This window comes from Euleptes europaea, chromosome 2 (genome assembly GCF_029931775.1).
Source record: "Euleptes europaea isolate rEulEur1 chromosome 2, rEulEur1.hap1, whole genome shotgun sequence".
Lineage (NCBI taxonomy): Eukaryota > Metazoa > Chordata > Lepidosauria > Squamata > Sphaerodactylidae > Euleptes > Euleptes europaea.
The window spans coordinates 10,015,365-10,036,328 of record NC_079313.1 but is presented as its reverse complement, the minus strand read 5'-3'; the positions used below and the strand labels follow the sequence as shown (position 1 = coordinate 10,036,328).

Sequence of the window (20,964 nt, the reverse complement as noted above, 5' to 3'; positions counted from 1 at the left end):
ACTTGATTGATTCAAAACAGCTTCTTTTGGGGTTGGCGGAAAGAAGGGGGGGGGGGACGGATCTTGCCTGGGAAAAAAAGGAGGTGGGGGGAGAGGGTGGGATAAAATTGAAGGGACAATGCCAGACGGGGACAAGACGACAGTCCTTCTGTGCGGGACAGCCAGACAGGGTCAGAGGTCAGCCACCAAAGCCAGTGATGTCATCACAGCCATTTGGGGGTGCCGACTGCGACACGGGTGAAAAAGCTCCCATTGAGCCAGGCCCCAGGGAGAGGAGAGGGTGAGAGCTCCTCTTGGGCACCCACGGCCTCCCTCCCCTCCTGGCTCGGTCTCCCCCTTTTCCCACCGACCCACTTAAATCTAAACTGTCTATTCATCACCCCTCAGCGTGTCGATTGGGAGCAATGTCATTTCGCATGAGCAAATGGCTAACTTTCTGGGAGAAAGAAGAAGAAGAAGAAGAAGAAGAAGAAGAAGAAGAAGAAGAAGAAGAAGAAGAAGAAGAAGAAGAAGAAGAAGAAGAACAACAACAACAACAACAACAACAACAACAACAACAACAAGTTATGCTGACTTTGTCTACCACTTAAGGAAGAATCAAACTGGCTTACAATCACCTTCCCTTCCCCTCCCCACAACAGACACCCTGTGAGGTAGGTGGGGTTGAGAGAGCTGTGACTAGCCCAAGATCACCCAGCTGGCTTCATGTGAAGGAGTGGGGAAACCAATCCAGTCCAACAGATTAGCATCCGCCGTTCATGTGGAGGAGTGGGGAAACAAACCCAGTTCTCCAGATCAGAGTCCACCACTCCAAACCACCACTCTTAACCACTACACCACGCTGGCTCTGAGGTAGTTGAGGCTGAGAGAGCTGTAAGGGAACTGTGACTAGCCCAAGGTCACCCAATAGGCTTCATGTGGAGGAGTGGGGAATCAAACCCAGTCTACCAGATTAGAGTCCACCACTCATGTGGAGTAGTGGGGAATAAAACCCAGTTCTCCAGCTTAGAGTCCACTGCTCTTAACCACTACACCACACTGGCTCTTAAGGCAATGTCTTTCAAAGTCACCCTTGCTGGATCAGACGGAAGGAATATCCAGGCCGGCATCCTGTTTCCAAGAGTTTTGACTCAGTAACCAAAAAGCCTAAAGGCATTCCTTCCCCTCTTATTCAAGGTAGACTTACTTGGTACATGGAGGTTCCGTCATGTTTTTAAGAGATCATTTTTTCCCTGTGCCCTTCCAGATTCCACACTAGGGGAAAATGCAACACTGAAGATTTCAAACAGATAGGCTACTCTAAAAAAAAAAATGTGTGGGACATCCCATTTTGAGGAACATTGATGTGACGAAGGGATGCGAAAAGAGAGAGAGAGGAAAGCGGAAACAAAATGGAATGCATGAGGGGGGGGGGAAAGGCAGACAGACAGATACAGGGGCACCTGAAAGGAAACTGAGGCAGAGAGAAGAACTGTTTCAAGAGAAGACAGCAGGGCTTCTTAGTAATTGTGCTTAGAAAGGGCTATAAGAAATCCTCCCCCCCCTTTGCCTGCCCTCCTTTTGAGAGGACTCTCTCCTTCTCCCCAATAATATCTTTCACTTCTACATATCTTCCTCCCCCCCACCCCCCACATCCTCCCCCCATGTCAACTTATTGGATCAGGGAAATCTTTACTGTAAGACAAAGAATTCTTAAATCATAATGTTCTGTCCTTAGTTGGAATCTCTCCTTCCCCTGCCCAATGTTTTGCTTTAAAGTTCAGGATTTATAAGTAGGTTGTTTTTAAGTTGCATCGCCTCCTCCGATCTGAGACGTGAACTGAGGGTTGTTGGTTTAAAAAAAAATACTTAGAAATTACTATTATGCACAAGAGTTTTGGGGATAAACCCGACTGGTTAGCCCTTTTTCTGCAAGCCGCTGACTCCAGAGTAGCTCCATTGATATCAGTAGGGTTGGATGTGAAGCAGGTGGTGGATTCAATGCCAGTGGACGTTTTGCATGGGAAAAAACAACATAGACAGAGAGAGGAAATTGACGACTGAAGGACAGATGGGTGACTAGACAGGAAGGGGGTTCATTTGAGGACACTCCGTGTGGAAAGAGAAATTTTCTCTCCTCGGCTGGATTAAGGCATCCATTGTATCCTGTAAAAACAGAGATGAATCACAGGGAGAGAAGGAACCCTTTCAAACCTTGACAAGCAGTTGAATCACTTGAAATTGTCTTATTTTTTAAGAAAGGAGTTCTCTTCCCTAGTGGCCTTAATAGATCGACATCTTATTCTTGGGGGGGGGGGCACTGAATTTCAGAGGGAAAGGAAGAAAGGAACCCGTAATTCTTACACAGTGGCACAGACAGAGATGTTTCTGTGAATGAAAGTAATAAAATTTAAGACAGAACATAAAACAACGTGCAACGGAGGTACTGAAATTTTTTTAAACCCCACAAACTTCAACCACCAACCCAGAACAAATGCAACTGTTTTTGACAGGGAGGGGAGAATCTGCAAAGAATCTTAAAGCAGGGGTGTCAAACTCAATTGTTAGGAGGGCTGGATATGACATAAATGTCACTTGGTCAGGATGGGCCATGCCAGCCCAGATAGGAAGAAGAAGAAGAGTTGGTTTTTATATGCTGACTTTCTCTACCACTTAAGGAAGAATCAAACCGGCTGACAGTCACCTTCCCTTCCCCTCCCCACAACAGACACCCTGTGAGGGAGATAGAGCTGAGAGAGAGCTGTGACTAGCCCAAGGTCACCCAGCTGGCTTCGTGTGTAGGAGTGGGGAAACCAACCCAGTTCACCAGATGAGCCTCCGCCGCTCATGTGGAGGAGTGGGAAATCGAACCCGGTTCTCCAGATCAGAGTCCACCGCTCCAAACCACCGCTCTTAACTACTACACCACGCTGGGGGGGGGGATTGCAGTTGGCTTGCCAGCCCAGATTGAGAGCGGGGTGGGGGTGGCTGCCTTGGCTGGCTTGAGGGCCGGATAAGAGCTCTCAAGGGGTTGGATCCGGCCTGTGGGCCTTATCTTTGACACCCATGCCTTTAGGTCTAGTGAGAAGAGCCCAGCACAAGTTTTGCAAAAAAGGGGCCAGTTGCAAAGAGGGGCCAGTGTGCTCACCCCCCCACACCTCCAGTTCTCAGTCTGGTTTGAAGAAAAAGTGTCATAATTCCCATTCAGTAACCAAATTCTGAGCCCTCCTCCCGGCTTTTGAAAAAAAGGAAATCAAGTGTTCATGCGGGACAACTTTTATTCTTTAGCAAGAACCTGAACCCTGCTTTTGGTTAAACTCACAACATGGGTTACAGCCCCCCTCCCCCAGTATTTAGACTCACAACATGCAAGCATGACAACTGGGGCAGCAAGCAGGGTTAAAAATAAGCCACAAATAACCAGCAGTGCTACACAAGCCAAAATCCAAGATCAGCATAGACCAGACATGCACAGAATTCATTCACCCTGACTCACTCAAACCACAAGGGGTGGAGCCAAACACGCTGCCCGAGAAGGGGGCGTTCCAAAGTCTTGGGGCCACCATTGAGAAGTCCCTGTCACATGGGACTACCACCAAAGGAGCAAAGGCCAAGGTGTCTCCAGCTCACCGAAGCATACCGAAGGTAATCCCTGGGGTTCCTTGGCCCCCAAAGTCAAATCCAGCACCTCGAATTGAATCCAATCTGGAGATGTACATTTAGAGCAGTTTCCCCCACCAACTGTAAAGAAAAGCACGTTTCTAGTGTCCAGCTTTCTCTACCACTTAAAGAAGACCCAAACCATCTTACAATCACCTTCTCCTCCCCTCCCCACAACAGACACCCTGTGGGGTAGGTGGGGCTGAGAGAGCTCTAAGAGAGCTGTGACCAGCCCAAGGTCACCCAGCTGGCTTCATGTGGAGGAGTGGGGAATCAAACCCAGTTCTCCAGATCAGAGTCCGCCGCTCCAAACCCCCGCTCTTAACAAGTACACCGTGCTGGCTCTCCAGAAAAAGAAGATGAACAGAAGGAGAAAGGAGTAGAAAAGAGCAAGAGCCCAGCAGTACCTTAAAGACTAACAAAACGTCTGGTAGGGTATGAGGCTTTTGTGAGCCACAGCTCACTTCTTCAGATACAGCTAGAAAGTGAGTCCATGTGTCCTTAAATAGAGAACAGTGAATTTGACACACAATGGCAATGTAAATGTCAAAAGCAAGTAAATTACATTAGCAGGCGTGATTGGATCAGGTATGATATGCAGAGGGGTAGTAGGCGTGGATAAATTAGCATCGGTAATGAGACAGGAATCCCAGATCTCTATTCAATCCAGGAGAAAGGGAGGCAGCAAGAGAGAGGAGGCGAACAGGAACAGAAAGATACATTCACGGCTAACGCCACCTTTCGAACAGTGCCTGCCAAAGATCAGGGCATGCTGCCACACCTCTGCGCTGGTTGCTACTGGATTATTCAGTTACTTCCGGCACAGAGGTACAATAAAATCCCTAACTGTTTTAAAGGAGGAGCCTTGCCACTGTCTCTCTGCATGAGTCACTGCTCTGGAGCTCATCTCCTTCCTGTCAGTCTCTGATGGAGGCAGATATTTCTATGGCCTTTCTGCAGAGGGCCCAACCACTCCCCGTGGTTTCCTGCTATCCGAGAAGACTCTGCTGTATCAGTCACTGCCCTGGGCTTTCTGTGTGCTGGTTGTTGTTGTTTTCTTTTCCCACTCTCAAAGCAAACCTCTTTGAGCATGAGGGGGAAGAGTTCTCCCAATTATAATTCAGAACAATTGAGAGCCAGTGTGGTATAGTGGTTAAGAGTGGTGGTTTGGAGCAGTGGGCTCTGGTCTGGAGAACCGGGTTCGATTCCCCGCTCCTCCACATGAGAGGCTAATCTGGCGAACTGGGTTGGTTTCCCCACTCCTCCATATGAAGCCAGCTAGGTGACCTTGGGCTAGTCACAGCTCTCTTAGAGCTCTCTCAGTCCCACCTACCTCACAAGGTGTCTGTTGTGGGGAGGGGAAGGGAAGCAGGTTTGATTCTTCCCTAAGTGGTAGAGAAAGTTGGCATATAAAAACCAACTCTTCTTCTTCTTCTTCTTTTATTTTAATTTTTTTATTGTTTTTTATATATCACAATAATATGCATCATTCAATAACATTGTTATATGATATAAACATTATTTTTCTTAACCAAATAACTAATTAATGCTAGTATTTCATTGACTTCCCCTCTCCCCTCCTCTATCTATTTGATAACTTAATTATCCCCTTTGCATTTAAATTCTAATTCATTATAATATATTTCTTATATCAATCTAATTACAGTTCTTTTAATCTAAATCAATATCCTTAATAATATTTCTACTTCTCTCGTTTGAATTAGATCAAAATATAACCTTTAAGCCTTCCCAGCTTTAATTCATTTTCACAATATCTTGTCCATGCCTCCCATTCTCCCACAAATTCTATGTTCTCCTTTAGATTTACTAATGCTGTAAGTTTAGCCATTTCTGCTAGTTCCAGCATTTTGTTTATCCAATCTGTCTTGTCCGGTATCTCCGAAAGCTTCCATTTTGCTGCATAAACCAGTCTTGCAGCAGTAGTGGCATATATAAAAAATGATCTCTGGGTTAATATTGTTTCCGGTATAACACTTAACAACATCATTTCCGGCGTTTTCGCGATATTCTGTTGTATGATCAGTCTTAATTCAGTATAGATCATATCCCAATTCTTCTTCTTCTTCTTCTTGTAGCAGATGTTTTGGAAAGACTGATCGAACAGTGGACTTTGGTGTCATGTTTACTGATATCATTGTGTGAAAAATGTTGACTACGAAGAAGGGAATCACAAGTCCATTCATTTACTTTATTTCGTTTAGAACATTTGTATTCCTTTTTCCCCCTGTTATAACATGCATAGCAACACGGTACCCCAAACAAGAAAACTAATTGACAAAATAAAACAGGCGTGAAAACAGCAACCAAGACTAAAACCAAAGTAGAATTTTTAAAAAGTGATTAAAATCAGCAGTTTGTCGGCATAGTAACATCTCAGATGAAACAACAACAAGAAGAAAGCAAGAAGCCTAGCAACAAAACCCTAAAAATCCCTCCGGAACAACAAAATCTTAACCCCTTTCCAGAAGGGAGAAAAGCAAACTTTCTGTAGTTATGTATTCCAGGGGTCACCACTGAAAAAGCCCTGTTCTGCAAGCCCCATCCATTTTCTCTGTGAAGGCATGGAGAACAGCCCACCAACCTGTTTACAACAGTGGGCAGGGATCACCCAGAAACAACACACGAAGCAACAGCCTTTCCTTCCCGTGCCTCCCAGCCTCTGGTAGTCCACGATATTTATTTACTTCATTCGTACTTCCACCTTCCTCCCCAGTGGGGATTCAAAACAGCTCACATCATTCTCCAGCCCTCCGTTTTATCCTCACAACAACCCTGTGAGGTAGGTTAGGCGGTAAGTGTGTTACTGGCCCAGATCACCCAGCAAGCTTCCACATCAGAGTGGAAATTCGAACCTGGGCCTCCCACATCCTCGTCCCACATTCTAACCACTGCCCCACACTGCTTCTGACCATGGCAGTTCTATTTAACCATCATGGCTATTAGCCATTGATGGACCTCTCCTTTGTAAATCCACCTAGTTTCTTAAAGCACCCTAGGTAATGGCCATCTCTACGCTCCCTAAGATACTTGTGCATCGTGTGAGGAAATCCTTGAACACATGAACACATGAAGCTGACTTATACTGAATCAGACCCTAGGTCCATCAAAGTCAGTATTGTCTACTCAGACCGGCAGCGGCTCTCCAGGGTCTCAGGCTGGGGACTTTCACATCACCTACTTACCTAGTCCCTTTAACTGGAGATGCCGGGGACTGAACCTGGGGCCTTCTGCATGCCAAGCAGATGCTCTACCACTGAGCCACAGCCCCTTCCTTAAAGCCTATTGACTTCACATGAACCTGCCTTATACTGAATCAGACCCTTGGTCCATCAAAGTCAGTCTTGTCTACTCAGACCGGCAGCGGCTCTCCAGGGTCTCAGGCTGAGGTCTTTCCCATCACCTACTTGCCTGGTCCCTTTAACTGGAGATGACGGGGATTGAACCTGGGACCTTCTGCATGCCAAGCAGGGGCTCTACCACTGGGCCTCAGGCCCTCCCTGATGGATGGACCACTCCTTTGCAAACCCACCTAGTTTCCTAAAGTGGACACCTCTATATTTCAGGTTTTGTGCTCCCTAAGATACCTGTGCATTGTGTGAAGAAATCTGTCTTTGTCTTTTCTGAATTCACTCCCCATCAGTTTTGTTGCTTTGCCTACTAGTATTATGGGAGAGGGAGAAGAAGCTCCCTTCTCCACACCAGGAATAAATTTATAAATTTCTGTTATGTCCCCCATAGTCATTTTCTTCTTAAACTGAGCGTGATTCGGACTGCCCTTCTCCATACCCCCTTCCAGCACTCCCAGATCCTTTTCGAGGTGAACAGACCAGAACTACACATGTTACCCCAAAGGCAACTGCCCATCACCCAGATGCAGGCTTTTCTCCCACCGCTATGGGTGGGGGGGAATCCCTGAACAACGGAGTTTTAAGAAAAGACAAAACCATGAAGCCAGAACTGTGAAATTCTGCCTCGCATGCAGGATCATCATCTCTTCTCCAGCCCAGAGAGCCAGTAGTGGTTAAGAGCGGTGGTTTGGAGCAGTGGACTCTGATCTGGAGAACCGGGTTTGATTCCCCACTCCTCCACATGAGCGGCGGAGGATAATCTGGTGAATTGGATTTGTTTCCCCACTCCTGCACATGAAGCCAGCTGGGTGACCTTGGGCTAGTCACAGCTCTCTCAGCCCCACCTACCTCACAGGGTGTCTCTTGCGGGGAGGGGAAGGTGATTGTAAGCCAGTTTGATTCTTCCTTAAGTGGTAGAGAAATTCGGCATATAAAAACCAACTCTCCTCCTCCTCCTCCTCCTCTTTGCAGGGTAGGTCACTGCCAAAAGGAAATCCTTCCTACCGAGGCCAGATTCAAAACAGCAGAGATCAGGGGTGAAAGCTGGCATCTGACATTGCCAGGGAAACAGGACCGAGGGAGAGAAAATCCAGCCAGGCCGTGTAGAGGTGAAGCCGCTACCCAAAGGAAAGGGCAGTCCTGTCCATGGTGCTGAAGCCCACTTTTGAAATCTGACATCCGGCCACAGCAAGGTCCTGTCCCCCCCACCCCCCGCCCAATGACGATGCCATCCTTATTTTGCTGGCTCTGTTGAATGTACAGCTCCATGCAATAAGCAGAAGGCAAACCTGCCTTTTGCAGAGTCAGACCCCCCAGCTCCTGTAAGCTCCCTCTTATCTGGTATTGTTAGCAGAGGCTTTGGCCTCACTGGCCTCTGTATGTGCTACCTGGGACCCTTTAACTGGAGACGGTGAGGGTGGAACCGGGAACTGTCCACATGCAAAGGAAGAGCTCTGCCATTCAGCCGTAGCCCTTCCCCGGAAGATACAGCATAACATTTTTCAACATAACTCCAGTCTTAGAATCATAGAGTTGGAAGGGCCCACCAGGGTCATCTAGTCCAACCCCCTGCACAATGCAGGAAATTCACAACTACTTCCCCTCCACACACACGCCCCGTGACCCCTACTCCATGCCCAGAAGATGGCAAAAAACCCAAAAACCCTCCAGGTTCCCTGGCCAATCACACCCTCCCTTGAAAATCCTGACTATTTAAGGCCCGTGCATAAGCAAATAAGCTGACTCCACAACTGTGAAAATGCAGACATTTTAAGCCATCCGCTCATTGGAAGACAACCAAAGAGAGCTCTTGTCCCCTGACTTGGTGGCTTTCTACATGCAGCGAATGATTATGGAACAATATTTATTTGTTTTATTTATTTTATATTATGTTATTTATAGTCCACTTCTATCGCTTGGACTCAAGGCCAATTACACAGTGTGAGTGAAGACCGTTGACAGGATGGGACACTCAGCGAGCAATGCAATAGAAGAAGAAGTGGTCTAGATGTTATTTGCTTCCCCATAAGTATCTGAGTCACTTCTGAGTCACTTTGAACAGCCTGCGCCAGAAGGATTGAAAACATTCGCTACGTCTACCCGTTTTCTCTGCTCCCAGGGAAACGCGGGAGATTTGCACCTCTATGTCAGGTTATTTGCAGACTTTGGGTGACCGGAAAAAGGGCAGGGAAAGTGCGGACTCGGATTTGGAGCACGGATTGCGGAAAGCCCTCCCTGAGAAAATGTTATGCGATTGCTGAGCTTTAGGTGTTGGCTTAGGCCCAGGGGACCGGGAGGGGGGAGGCTCAAGAAATATTCACCAGTGCAATATTACCACCAGGGAGGTGGTAAGCTCTCCAACCTGGAGGTTGTTAAGCAGAGGCTAGATGGCCATCTGTCAGCAATGCTGATTCTATGACGTTAGGCAGATCATGAGAGGGAGGGCATCTTGGCCATCTTCTGGGCATGGAGTAGGGGTCACTGGGGGTGTGTGGGTGGGAGGTATTTGTAAATTTCCTGCATTGTGCAGGGGGTTGGACTAGATGACCTTGGTGGTCCCTTCCAACTCTATGATTCTATGCTGCTTGTTATTTTTATAGCCCATGGGATAATTTATGCCTACACATAGGCCTCATTGTGATGTTAATGTTTGTTGTCAACTGCCTTGCTGACCAATAAAACAGAAAGATGAAAAATATTTTAATCAAGCAATGAATCCAGTTGCCAGAAACCTCCGCTTTTGTGTGAAGAGAAACCAAGTTCCCAGCCCCTCTGGCCAAGGCCTGTTGGAACCCCACAAAGATGGCTGCCGGACTTCAGCACCCAGCAACATCTGCGACACCTCTCCCCTTGATTCGCACCGCCGGTATTAATTACCCAATATATTTTTTTAAACTGCACAGTTCTGTAAAAGGAGAAAAGATGGACATTTCGACATCGGTGCTGGTTACAGAATCTAGCTTTGCTTGGCGCAAGATCTGGGTTGCCCAACATGGGAATTCCAGATAGTTTTAGAAGTACAGAGAACGCACAATTCCCTGCTTTGCTAATTTAAAAGCATTGGTTGTGTTGTGTTCGCAGTCCTTGCATCTTTCAGCCAGGGGATTTGCTAGGATAGCAAAACCTCGCACAAGGAGATGGAAGTTATTACAATAAGTTGCCTAAGAAACCACTGACATCTAGCTGCCATATGACTGTGAGTTTGCTAGAATATCAAACCCTCTTTGCTTGGTCATCGTCGGTACATTCAGCGTGGTGTAGTGGTTAAGAGCGGAAGGAAGGAGGAGGAGGAGGAAGAAGAAGAAGAAGAGGAGTTGGTTTTTATATGCCGACTTTCTCTACCACTTAAGGAAGAATCAAACCTAGGGGATCCCCCACTTGCAGTTGGAAGTGGTACAGTCTGTTTGACCACTTGGAGACTCTACCACTGTCTTCTGCTTTGGGTGCACACCTGACACACAGTCAGTGGGAAGAGATTCCAGCCAAACCACTGAAATAAAGGCCTAATCTTGAACCCGTGTACACATGAAGCTGCCTTATACTGGATCAGACCCTTGGTCCGTCCAAGTCAGTATTGTCTACTCAGACTGGCAGCAGCTCTCCAGGGTCTCAGGTTAAGGTCTTTTACATCATACTGCCAGATCCTTTAAGTGGAGATACCGGGGATTGAACCCGGGACCTTCTGCATGCCAAGCAGATGCTCTTCCAATGAGCCAGCAAGTACAGAAACACACCTCCACACATGCCTTCCTGCCCATTAGCTCCTGTCACCTAACTTCATCCACAGGCCTTCCTTTCATGCAATATTCTGGAACTAAGAACCCTTTGGGTGCACACTTCTGCCTGTTCATACATCAGTCATGCTATGTTCCAAAAGGCTTACTCTCAAGTAAACAGGAATAGGATTGCAGTCTTCCAGCGCAATCGTAAACAGTTATCCCCTTCGAAACCCGTCAACTTCGGTGCACTTAAAATGTTGAGAAATGCACTGTCCCAACTCACTCAAACCACGACACCCGGATTTTTGTGTGCACATATTACATCTGTCCCTTGTGAACCTCAGCCAGCAGACACAAATTTTGTGGCTTTCCAACAACTGTTGGGCCATTTTTGCATGGTCAATTTTGATTCTCGCTCAAAGCTCTTTTTTAAAATGCGACTTTAAAAATGCCTTTTCACTGTCCCGGCGTTCCACTCCCCCCACTCGCCTGCTCCTTTGTTCCTACATGCCTAGCCATTAGCATATGCATAGCTAATGTTGTTTTGCCTCTGTTGTTTTGCATGGTTCCTTGAGGGGGGTTCTTTGCCAGCAAACACCAAAGATCACATTAAATGGGCTCTTTTGTAATGCGAAGCAGATATGCGCTGGCTTCGCAGTCACTTCCGGAATGACGGTTCAGAGTGCAAAATTCAAAAAAAAATATGCAGGGCAATTCGGCCTGGAATGTGCTGCTAATTACCATGCAAAAATGGCCTTGGTGAAAGGACCACGGTGTGGTTTTTAGACAGTGTCTTGGACCCTCTCCCTTTCCCATTAAATCACATTATTTCTGTTGCTAAAGAAATGCTTGATGTTTCAGGTCACCCACCACCACAAGTCACAAGAGAGGGATGTTTTTAAAAGATGTTGTTTGGTAGTGGTCTGAATAGAGCTCTTTCAAGTGGGCTGAGATCAAGAGAGAGGTGGATCCCCTCTCTTGAAATGAAGGTACACAACTAAGATTCAATTTCCCTCCACTGTGAACATAAGAACACAAGAAAGGCCATGCTGGCACAGACCCAGGCCCATCAAGTCCAGCAGTCTGTTCACACAGAGGCCAACCAGGCTCCCCCAGGAAGCTCACAAGCAAGACGACTGCAGCAGCATTATCCCGCCAACGTTCCACAGCACCTAATATAATAGGCCTGTTCCTCTGATCCTGGAGAGAATAAGCATGCATCATGACTAGTATCCATTTTTACTAGTAGCCATGGATACCCCTCTCCTCCATGAACATGTCCACTGTAGCTAGTCACACACACGGTCATGCACTCAGAGGCCCAGCTATAAGAACATAAGAACATCCATGCTGGATCAGACCCAGGCCCATCAAGTCCAGCAGTCTGTTCACACCGTGGGCAACCAGGTGCCTCTAGGAAGCCCACAAACAAGGCGACTGCCGCAGCACCATCCTGCCTGTGTTCCACCACAGCACCTAATATATTCTGCATGCTCCTCTGATCCTGGAGAGAATGGGTATGCATAATGGCAGTATCCATTTTGACTAGTAGCCATGAATAGTCCTCTTTTCCGTGAACATGTCCACTCCCCTCTTAAATCGTTCCAAGTTGACAGCCATCCCCACATCCTGGGGCAGGGAGTTCCACAATTTAACAATGCTTCCTTTTATATGTTTTAATCTGTTTTAATACTTCCTTTTCTCTGTTTTGAATATCTCACCCTCCAGCTTCAGCAGTATTACTGTGGTTTACAGTATTACTGTGGTTTACATCCTGAGCCTCCTGGTTTACTCATGAATCAACCTGGGATCTTTCACTGTTAAACATGCTTTTAAATGGGGTGTGTGTATATATGTGTAAGTAGAGCCATATCAGTAAGGTTCAGTTGCACATTTTCACTGCAAATAAAAAACTCTCCTCCCATAATGGAATTTATCCATTCATATTGGGGGTGGGGGAATCTAAGACATTTGCAGATTACAAACTGTAAGAAATATTATACAGCCTTTAAGATGTCACAGCATTCTTTGATTATGTTTCATTTCCGGAATCACACACACACATATACAGACAAATATGTCACTGATGCTTTTAACGCAAGCATAGCAGAATAACATTTATAAAGGGTAAAACTCCAACTGAACAAAAACAGGGGGAGATTTAAAGGTTAAAATTACCTTTTTCTTGGAATTTGCTAGAACCCTGGGCATTTTTCTTTCCGTTCCATCTTGCCCTGGCAAAGGGGGAAAATTGAGACGACGGTTATTATTTTTGAAGTGCTGTTTACTCTCCATTTTGCAAACAGCGAGCTAGAGGTTAAAAAAAAACCTCTGCAAAATCTGAAGTAAGTTGCACAGAGAATTTAGATATGGGACAGGGAACACACACAAACAAGTATGCTTTAAAAAAACAGAGGGGGCGGGAAAGGAGGAGGTGAAAGAGTTAAAATGGTCACAATTCAGATTCATTTTAAACATTTAGGAAGAGGTTATTTCAGTCGAGGTTCCTTCATTTCTATTACTTAAAACAGTTTTGTAACCCTTGCTTCTAATGGGAAATCAACTTTAAAGTAGGCTTACAATAGAGGAGGAGGAACAGAAGGAGGAGGAGGAGGAGGAGGAGGAGAAGGAGAGACACCAGTTAGATGTACACCATGATCTATGACTTTACAAAGGCTTGAAAAACCATTGGCTGGATCTTATGCCTTACCAGTAGCATCTTAATCTGAGTTCAGATTCAAGGGGTGGGGAAATAGAAGAGAAAAGCAAAAGATGACATTAAAAACCAACACACACACACCATCCCACCCCCAAGAACACCTGGGCCAGTTTCTGTAGCCAAGGTATGCATCCACTGAGGCTTGAAGACTTTCACTAGGAAGCTGATCTCCAGGGGAAGGATTTCGGAGCAGAATTTGCCTCGGTAAATCTCAGCTCCTCTTTCTGGTAACAGCCAAAGAGCGGACAAACAGGTGTTTATTTGTGGAGGGTTTTTATTTGTCTTCTTTTTTGGTGCTCTGATTTAAACTGGGGGTGGCGGGGAGGTTCCTACACAGGCACAAGGACTGAATCTGGATTTCCAAAGGAAAGACGTCTCCTTTGAAACCAGATGAATCCCTAGGAATTCTTTGTTTTTTGTTTTTTTTTTGCCTTTTGAACAACCCCGGATTTTATCCCGGCCCAAAAGCCCAGGAAAGGAGAGAAAGAAAAGCGGAATCGCTCTACAAATGCTTCCAAGGCGGTGGGAAAAGTGGAGGCATCCCCGAGAGATTTCAGCGCTGGTAAAATAGAATAAAGTAACTCGGGAGGGGAAAACATCAATTTGCAGAGAAGAGGCATTTTTGCATGGGAGGTTTTGCCTTGGATGTGCCACTCTCTAGATGCACATTTTCCCCATCTGGATCCTCAAAACTCTGCATGGGGGCTTATTGTTGAGTTCTGAGAATTCAAATGGGGAAAATGTGCATCTATTGCGTGGCAAATCCAAGGCAAACCCTCCCATGCATAAATGCCCCGAGGATGCAAGCCAGACAGAACCGACCCTAGTCTTCGCCAGCACCCTCAAGCCTCAGGATGCAGGCTTACTCAGAAGTAGACCCTCCCGGGTCGAGCCGCCCTGGCTTCCCAAGGCCACGTGCGTCGGATCAACCCGTGCGAATTCGTCTGGGAGTAAGACCGTTGAGCCGAATGGGACCGGCTCCCGAAGCCAAACGCGCGCCGGATCGCATCGGGGAAGCCTGCGGGGGCTTAAGCGGAACGGGGTTTCCCCCCACAAAAAAAATTCAGTGAGACCTGCTCTTAAAATATATATATATATTTAAAAAATAAAAATAAAATAAAAAGGTATATGCTGGCCTCTCCTCTCAAAAATCGATTATGTCTGGTGGGGAAATTCAGGTCATTGGAAGGTAGGTGGGATGAAAAGGGCCATTTTTGCATGGGAGAATTTGCCTTGGATTTGCCGCTCTCCAGATGCATATTTTCCCCATCCATATTCTCCAAACTCTGCATGGGGGCTTATTGTTGAGTTTTGACCATTTGGATGCGGAAAGTGTCCGTCTAGAGAGTGGCAAACCCAAGGCAAAACCTCCCATGCACAAAGGGCCAAGGAGTCTGAAAAAGGTTTCTCCCAGCTGAAGGGAAAACTCTAGTCCTTCAAAAAGAGGAGGGGGGGGAACGACGCCCCTTTTCGATTCATACGACGGATCTGTCCCCCCACCCTCCGTCCTCCGATCTGGCATCCTTCGCGCTGAACCCGACTCGTCTGAACGGGGCTGGGGGCGCGTGCGAATGGCTGGCGGGGGTTTCGAAAGGCTGCCAATCCCCCCCTTCCCCCCCCAAAAAAAGTTAGCAAACCATCGATGCGTTAAAAAAAAAAAAGGTCTCAAAATGCTTTGGAGTTCTGGGGGAAAAAAACCCCAATTGATTCTAATAAATAAGCTAATTTATTCCAAGCAAGAAGAGGGGGGGGTTTAAAATATGGGTTCCTCTCTGCCATGAACTCTGCAGATTCCCCCTTTTTTTAAAAAAGGAAAGGCAAACATCCCCCCCCCGCCGCCGCCAAATGCCACAAAAAGGACTGGAATTCTCTTTTTCTCCCGTTCTCGGCTGGCTTTTTCTGCGGCTCCTTTCCCGGCCGGGAGTCGCCGGCCTTCTGGACCCGGTTCAAGGTGGGACCAGCGTAGAAAAGGGGGGCTTTCCAGTGGGGGGGGGGGAAATTGAGGCCCTCCGTGCGCTCCATTTCGCAAGACATCGAAGGATGCTGGAGAGGAGCGGGAGGAGAAATTTCAGCAGGAAAAAAAGAAGGGTTTTGTAAAGATCTTGTGCATTTATCTGCATTTGTTTCTCTATTTTATGTATTCTCCCCCCAATCTTCCCCAAACTAAGTTGAGTTTGCCAGCAGAAAAAAAGAGGTTTTGCAAAGCTCTCGTGCATTTATCTGCATTTATTTATCTTTTGCATGTATTTATTTCTCCTCTCCATCTTCCCCAAACTAGGTCGAGTTTGCAGGCAGCGGGCGCTCCTAGACCCTCCACCCCCCCATTTATTGCCGCCTGGAAGACCGGGCAAAAATGTAAATTCCCAGGTCTGGAAATACTGGGGAGGGGTCTCTCCCCTTGGAGGGGGCTTCCAGACCGCTTCAAGTTCAACAGCACATTTCCATAAGAATGGGGTCTGGGGAGGCCAGCCGTTTCTCAGGCGGGGGAGGGGGTCCCCGTCTCCCCCCCCCGCCGGGCCTCGGTGCCTCCCCCTCCCCACCCGGCCAGGGCTCCGACCCTGGGTCGGATCTGCCCAGGCTGGGGCTCGGGCATTGCCTGGGAGACCCCCCCCCCCAAAAAAAAGAGGCTCCTTTGCAGCTCAAAGCCAGCACATTTCCCACATTCGCCTGCACATGGGCGACTGGGGTGGGGTGGGGGTGAGTTTATAAACTGCAGGACTTGGGGGTTGAAGGTGTGTATCTCCCCTCCCCCGCTCCTTTCAGAGGGAGATCTGGATCAGCCAGGGGCAGTAAGGCTGTGATCCTGCTGCATTCGACTCGAGGCGGGTGCCTGGATTTGGAACTGGCACATAAGAACATAAGAAAGGCCCTGCTGGATCAGACCCAGGCCCCTGGCTGGCCGCTGTGTGAACGGACTGCTGGACTTGAGGGGCCTTGGTCTGACCCAGCAGGGCTTTTCTTATGTTCTTATGGGGGACCGGGCTATCCATGGATACTGGTCATGATGCATACCTGTTCTCTCCAAGATCAGAGGAGCAGGCCTGTGAGGTGCTGTGGAACACAGGCAGGATAATGCTGCTGCACTTGTCTTGCTTCTGGGCTTCCTAGAGGCACCTTAGTTGGCTGCTGTGTGAACAGACTGCTGGACTTGATGGACCTTGGTCTGAGCCAGCAGGGCCTTTCTTATGTTCTTAAGGTCCATCAAGTCCAGCAGTTTGTTCACAGAGGGGTCAACCAGGTGCCTCTAGGAAGCCCACAAACAAGACGACTGCAGCAGCATTGTCCTGCCTGTGTTCCACAGCACCCAATATAATAGGCATGCTTCTCTGATCCTGGAGAGAATAGGCAGGCATCATGACTACTATCCATTTTTACTAGAAGTTGTGGATAGCCCTCTCCTCCAGGAACATGTCCACTCCCCTCTGAAAGCCTTCCAAATTGGCAGCCATCACCTCATCTTGGGGCAGGGAGAAAAGCCCTGCTGGATCAGCCCAAGGTCCATCCAGCACTCAGTTCACACAAGGGCCAACCAGGTGCCTCTAGGAAGCCCACAAACCAGATGACTGCAGCAGCACCCTGCTTGTGTGCCATGGCACCTAATATAATAGGCATGCTCTTCTGATCCTAGAGAGAATAGGTATGCATCATGAGCATAAGTACATAAGAACAGCCCTGCTGGATCAGACCCAGGCCCATCAAGTCCAGCAGGCTGTTCAGACAGTGGCCAACCAGGTGCCTCCAGGAAGCCCACAAGCAAGACCACCGCAGCAGCACCATCCTGCCTGTATTCCACAGCACCTAATATAACAGGCCTGCTCCTCTGATCCTGGAGAGAATAGGTATGCATCATGACTAGGATCCATTTGGACTGGTAGCCATGAATAGCCCTCTCCTCCATGGACATGTCCACCCCCCTCTGAAAGCCTTCCAAGTTGGCAGCCATCACCACATCCTGGGGCAGGGAGTTCCACCGTTCAACTATGCGCTGTGTGAAGAAATACTTCCTTTTGCGTTCATGGATGCAGTTGAATTTGGGGGAGGGGCGGGGGGAGCTGAGCCATTCCTAGTTCACGTCCGCCTCAATGGATCCTTTTTCGGGAGGCGCAACCCCTTTGAGGCACGACCCGAGCCAAGGCTTGGGAGACCGACCTCTTTGGCTTCGGAGAGCGAACTGGAGCCCGGGGAACCTCCGGCCACTCGGAAACGGCCGAAGGCGTCGCGAGATCGCGCGGCTGGAACGGGGAAGATCGGAAGAGATCCAGGAGATAGAAAAGCGCCGCAACTTTGGACGGGTCGCTTCCACCAGCAGCAAAGCCCTTTCTTCCCTTCCCCCCACCCGAGGTATCTCCCCTCCCAGCCAAAAAAATCCAGGTGTGCACCTCTAGGTAAGGGAAATCGGCTCACTTACCTGCTGGATTCATCCAGGGAGACTTTCCCCTCCGCAAGCCAGTTTGCAAAGCCAGAATCGGTCCTAGGAGCCGGAGAAACTTCGGAGCTCAGGAAGAGAATTTGTAAAAATTGTTTCAAGCCTAGGATGCTCTTTAGGGTGGAAGCGGGTGGGGGGGAAAGACCCTTTGTCGGCGCTACGAGGTCGGGCGGCCCCGCCGTCGTCCAAAGCTTTCTCTTAAAAAGACCCCCCCCCCCAAAAAAAAAAATCTTAAAAAAATAATAAATGCGGTTACTTTTGCTTGGTTGAGCTGCAAAAGGAAGGAGGGGACGCAGATCTTAAGGGGAAGGGGAACCGGAGAGCCGGAGAAGGGAGAGGCGCCCCCCCCTTCTTCTCCTAAGCCAGACAAATTTTCTCACAGATCCAAGACAAGGGGGGGGTCTGTCCCCCCCCCCCGCCCAGCGTCTCCCAACGTGTCTTGCAAACCAAACAGCCGAGTTTCCCCAAAGAGGGGAGACATTGTGCCGGGTTGGTTTGAAAGCTCGCCGATTGTCCATCGGCGGCATGGAATTGAAAAGGGGTGTGTATGGGGGGTGGGGGGTGGTCGCCGGCTAGGCGGGGGGGGGAAACCCACCAATGAGAAGTCCTCTTTGGAAAAAAAAGAAGAAGAAAAATCCAGAGTTTGAAAAAACTAACCAGAAGTGCAATTGGGAAGAAGCCCGTGAGATCCCAAAGGAGGCTGAAGACCAGAGATGGGTTTTTTGGGGTGGGGGGGATTCTTAGGAAAGTTGCATGCAAACTTTTTTTGGGGGGTGGGTGGGAGGCACGAACTGATATAGGGTCCGGCGAACCCGCGGGCGTTGGTGGGAACGGCTGAAGCCCCGTTCACACGCCCCCCCCCAGACCCTCTGGAACTGGCAATGAAGGGGGGGGGTCGCCAGGCATCCCGGGGTTCAGAGCATGCCGAGGGTCGGTCTGTATCACGCCTCCCCCCCCTCCCCACCGTCGCCGTTCTCCGGCCATCCTCTGGGTACCACTTTCTGGGTACCACCTGCCAAGCAGAGGATGCTGGGTGAAAGAGAGGGGCTGGAAAAGAGGGACCGCATCCTTCTCATCATCCCGATGGGTTCTTGCCAGCTTCCGGGGTGCAGTTGCGGGACGGAGATGCAGGCGGTTCTCTCCTCCCCCCCCCCCCGTTAAACACACACACACACACACGCACACACCCAGATCCACCCAGAAGAGAGAGTGAGCAAGAGATGGAAGAAGAACCCGATCCAAGGAAGCCTGGAATGCAGCAGGCGATTCCTTTCCTCTCTAGGAAAGAGAGGAGAGACAGATGTCAGCTGCCCCTGCGTGGACTTGACCTGGGGTTAACTATTAGGTCTGATACACTCTCTCTCACACACACATAGAGGTAGATAGATAGATAGATAGATAGATAGATAGAGAGAGAGAGAGAGAGAGAGAGAGAGAGAGAGAGAGAGAGAGAGAGAGAGAGAGACAGGCAGAGTAGTTAGATAGACAAACAGATACAGACAGACAGGAAGGTAGTTAGACACACACACACACATACACACATACATACATACATAGATATAGATAGATAGATAGAAAGGTAGGTAGGTAGGTAGGTAGATAGATAGATAGATAGATAGATAGATAGATAGATAGATAGATAGATAGATAGATAGATAGATAGATAGACAGACAGACAGACAGGCAGAAAGACAGACAGAAAGACAGAAAGACAGAAAGACAGAAAGACAGATATGGATAGGTAGTTAGACAAACGCATAAATACATAGATATAGATAGGAAGGTTGTTAGACAGACAGACAGATAGATAGATAGATACGAAGGTAGACAGACAGACATACAGACAGATGATCCATAGATATAGATAGGAAGGTAGTTAGACAGAAAGACACATACATACATATACATACGTAGATATAGATAGATAGATAAAAAGGTAGTTAGACAGACAGGCAGATAGATAATTTCTCATCCTTCTTATATTTTAAACAGGCCAGTCCATTATATTAGGGGCCGGTTAAAAGTAAAATCCCCATACTTCCAAAATGATATAACCCCCTCCCCCCAGTAAATGCATCTTAGAATTGTAGAACGGGGGAAGGAGAAAATGGAACACTGAGATGTATTTGGGGGGCTTCCTCTCCCCCCTTTTTTGCTACGTAGCCATGACGTCTTTGCCTTGCCAGATTAAGATAGGTTGGTTTTTTTCTCTCTCTCTCTTTCTCTTTCAAGTATCCGCACATGCATATGATGGAGCTTTGGAGCCAGAAAGAAGATGATCTTCTCCTGAAGTGGGAGCCCTTTTTGGGAGGAGGGAACCGTGAGGGGCTCCCCCCCCCCGGAAACCTGCCTCCTGGCAGCGGGGCTCGGCATAGAGTTGCCAACCTCGAGGTGGGACCTGGAGATCTCCAGGCATTCCAAACTGCTCTCCAGGCGACAGATCAGTTCCCTTGGCAGAAATGGCTGCTTTGGAGGGGGGGGGCTGTATGGCATTCTACCCCGCCAAGGCCCTCCCCCTCCCCAAACCTTGCCCTCCCCAGGTTCCACCCCCAAATCTCCAGGAACTTCCCGACCCAAAGTTGGCAACACCAAATCCTAGGCCTTCTGCAATATTTGAGAGCAAGTGCCAGGGAAGTCTGCAGCACTTACTTCAGAGAAGGCACCCAAAGGTGCAGCAGCCTAAATTCCCTCCGTCCCCTTTCCAATGAAACTCTTTCGACCCCGGTTTGCCTCTTGCAGCGTTCCCACGATCCGCTGTCACTTAACAGGCACGGTTTAATATTTGAAGACACCCCCAGCCAAATGATAAAAAGCATCTTTCCGGACAGCTTTTGAGCGATGTGGGAGTTCTTGGACGTAATTGTGGATTTCCACATTTATTATATTGACTTCATGTATAGCCAAAGCGGCTCACGTGGTTCTCCTCTCCTTCATTTAATCCTCACAACACCCCTGTGAGTAGGGTTGCCAACCTCCAGGTGGCAGCTGGAGATCTCCCGCTATTTCAACTGATCTCCAGGCGAAAAAGGTCAGCTCACCTGGAGAAAATGGCCGCTTGGGAAGGTGCTCTATGGCGTTATACCCCACTGAAGA

General features: G+C 48.2%; 1 protein-coding gene across 1 annotated transcript in view; it reads right to left on the bottom strand.

Annotated features, from left to right (window-relative positions):
- Nucleotides 1-17,866, bottom strand: part of TMEM161A (transmembrane protein 161A) — a 90,662-nt gene extending 72,796 nt beyond the window's left edge. The window contains exons 1-2 of the mRNA XM_056843962.1: nucleotides 17,854-17,866; nucleotides 17,595-17,677 (exon numbers count right to left, since the gene is read on the bottom strand). Coding sequence (XP_056699940.1) covers nucleotides 17,595-17,677; nucleotides 17,854-17,866 — 96 coding nt within the window. The remainder of the gene's footprint in view (nucleotides 1-17,594; nucleotides 17,678-17,853) is intronic.
- Nucleotides 17,867-20,964: the final 3,098 nt, after the last annotated feature.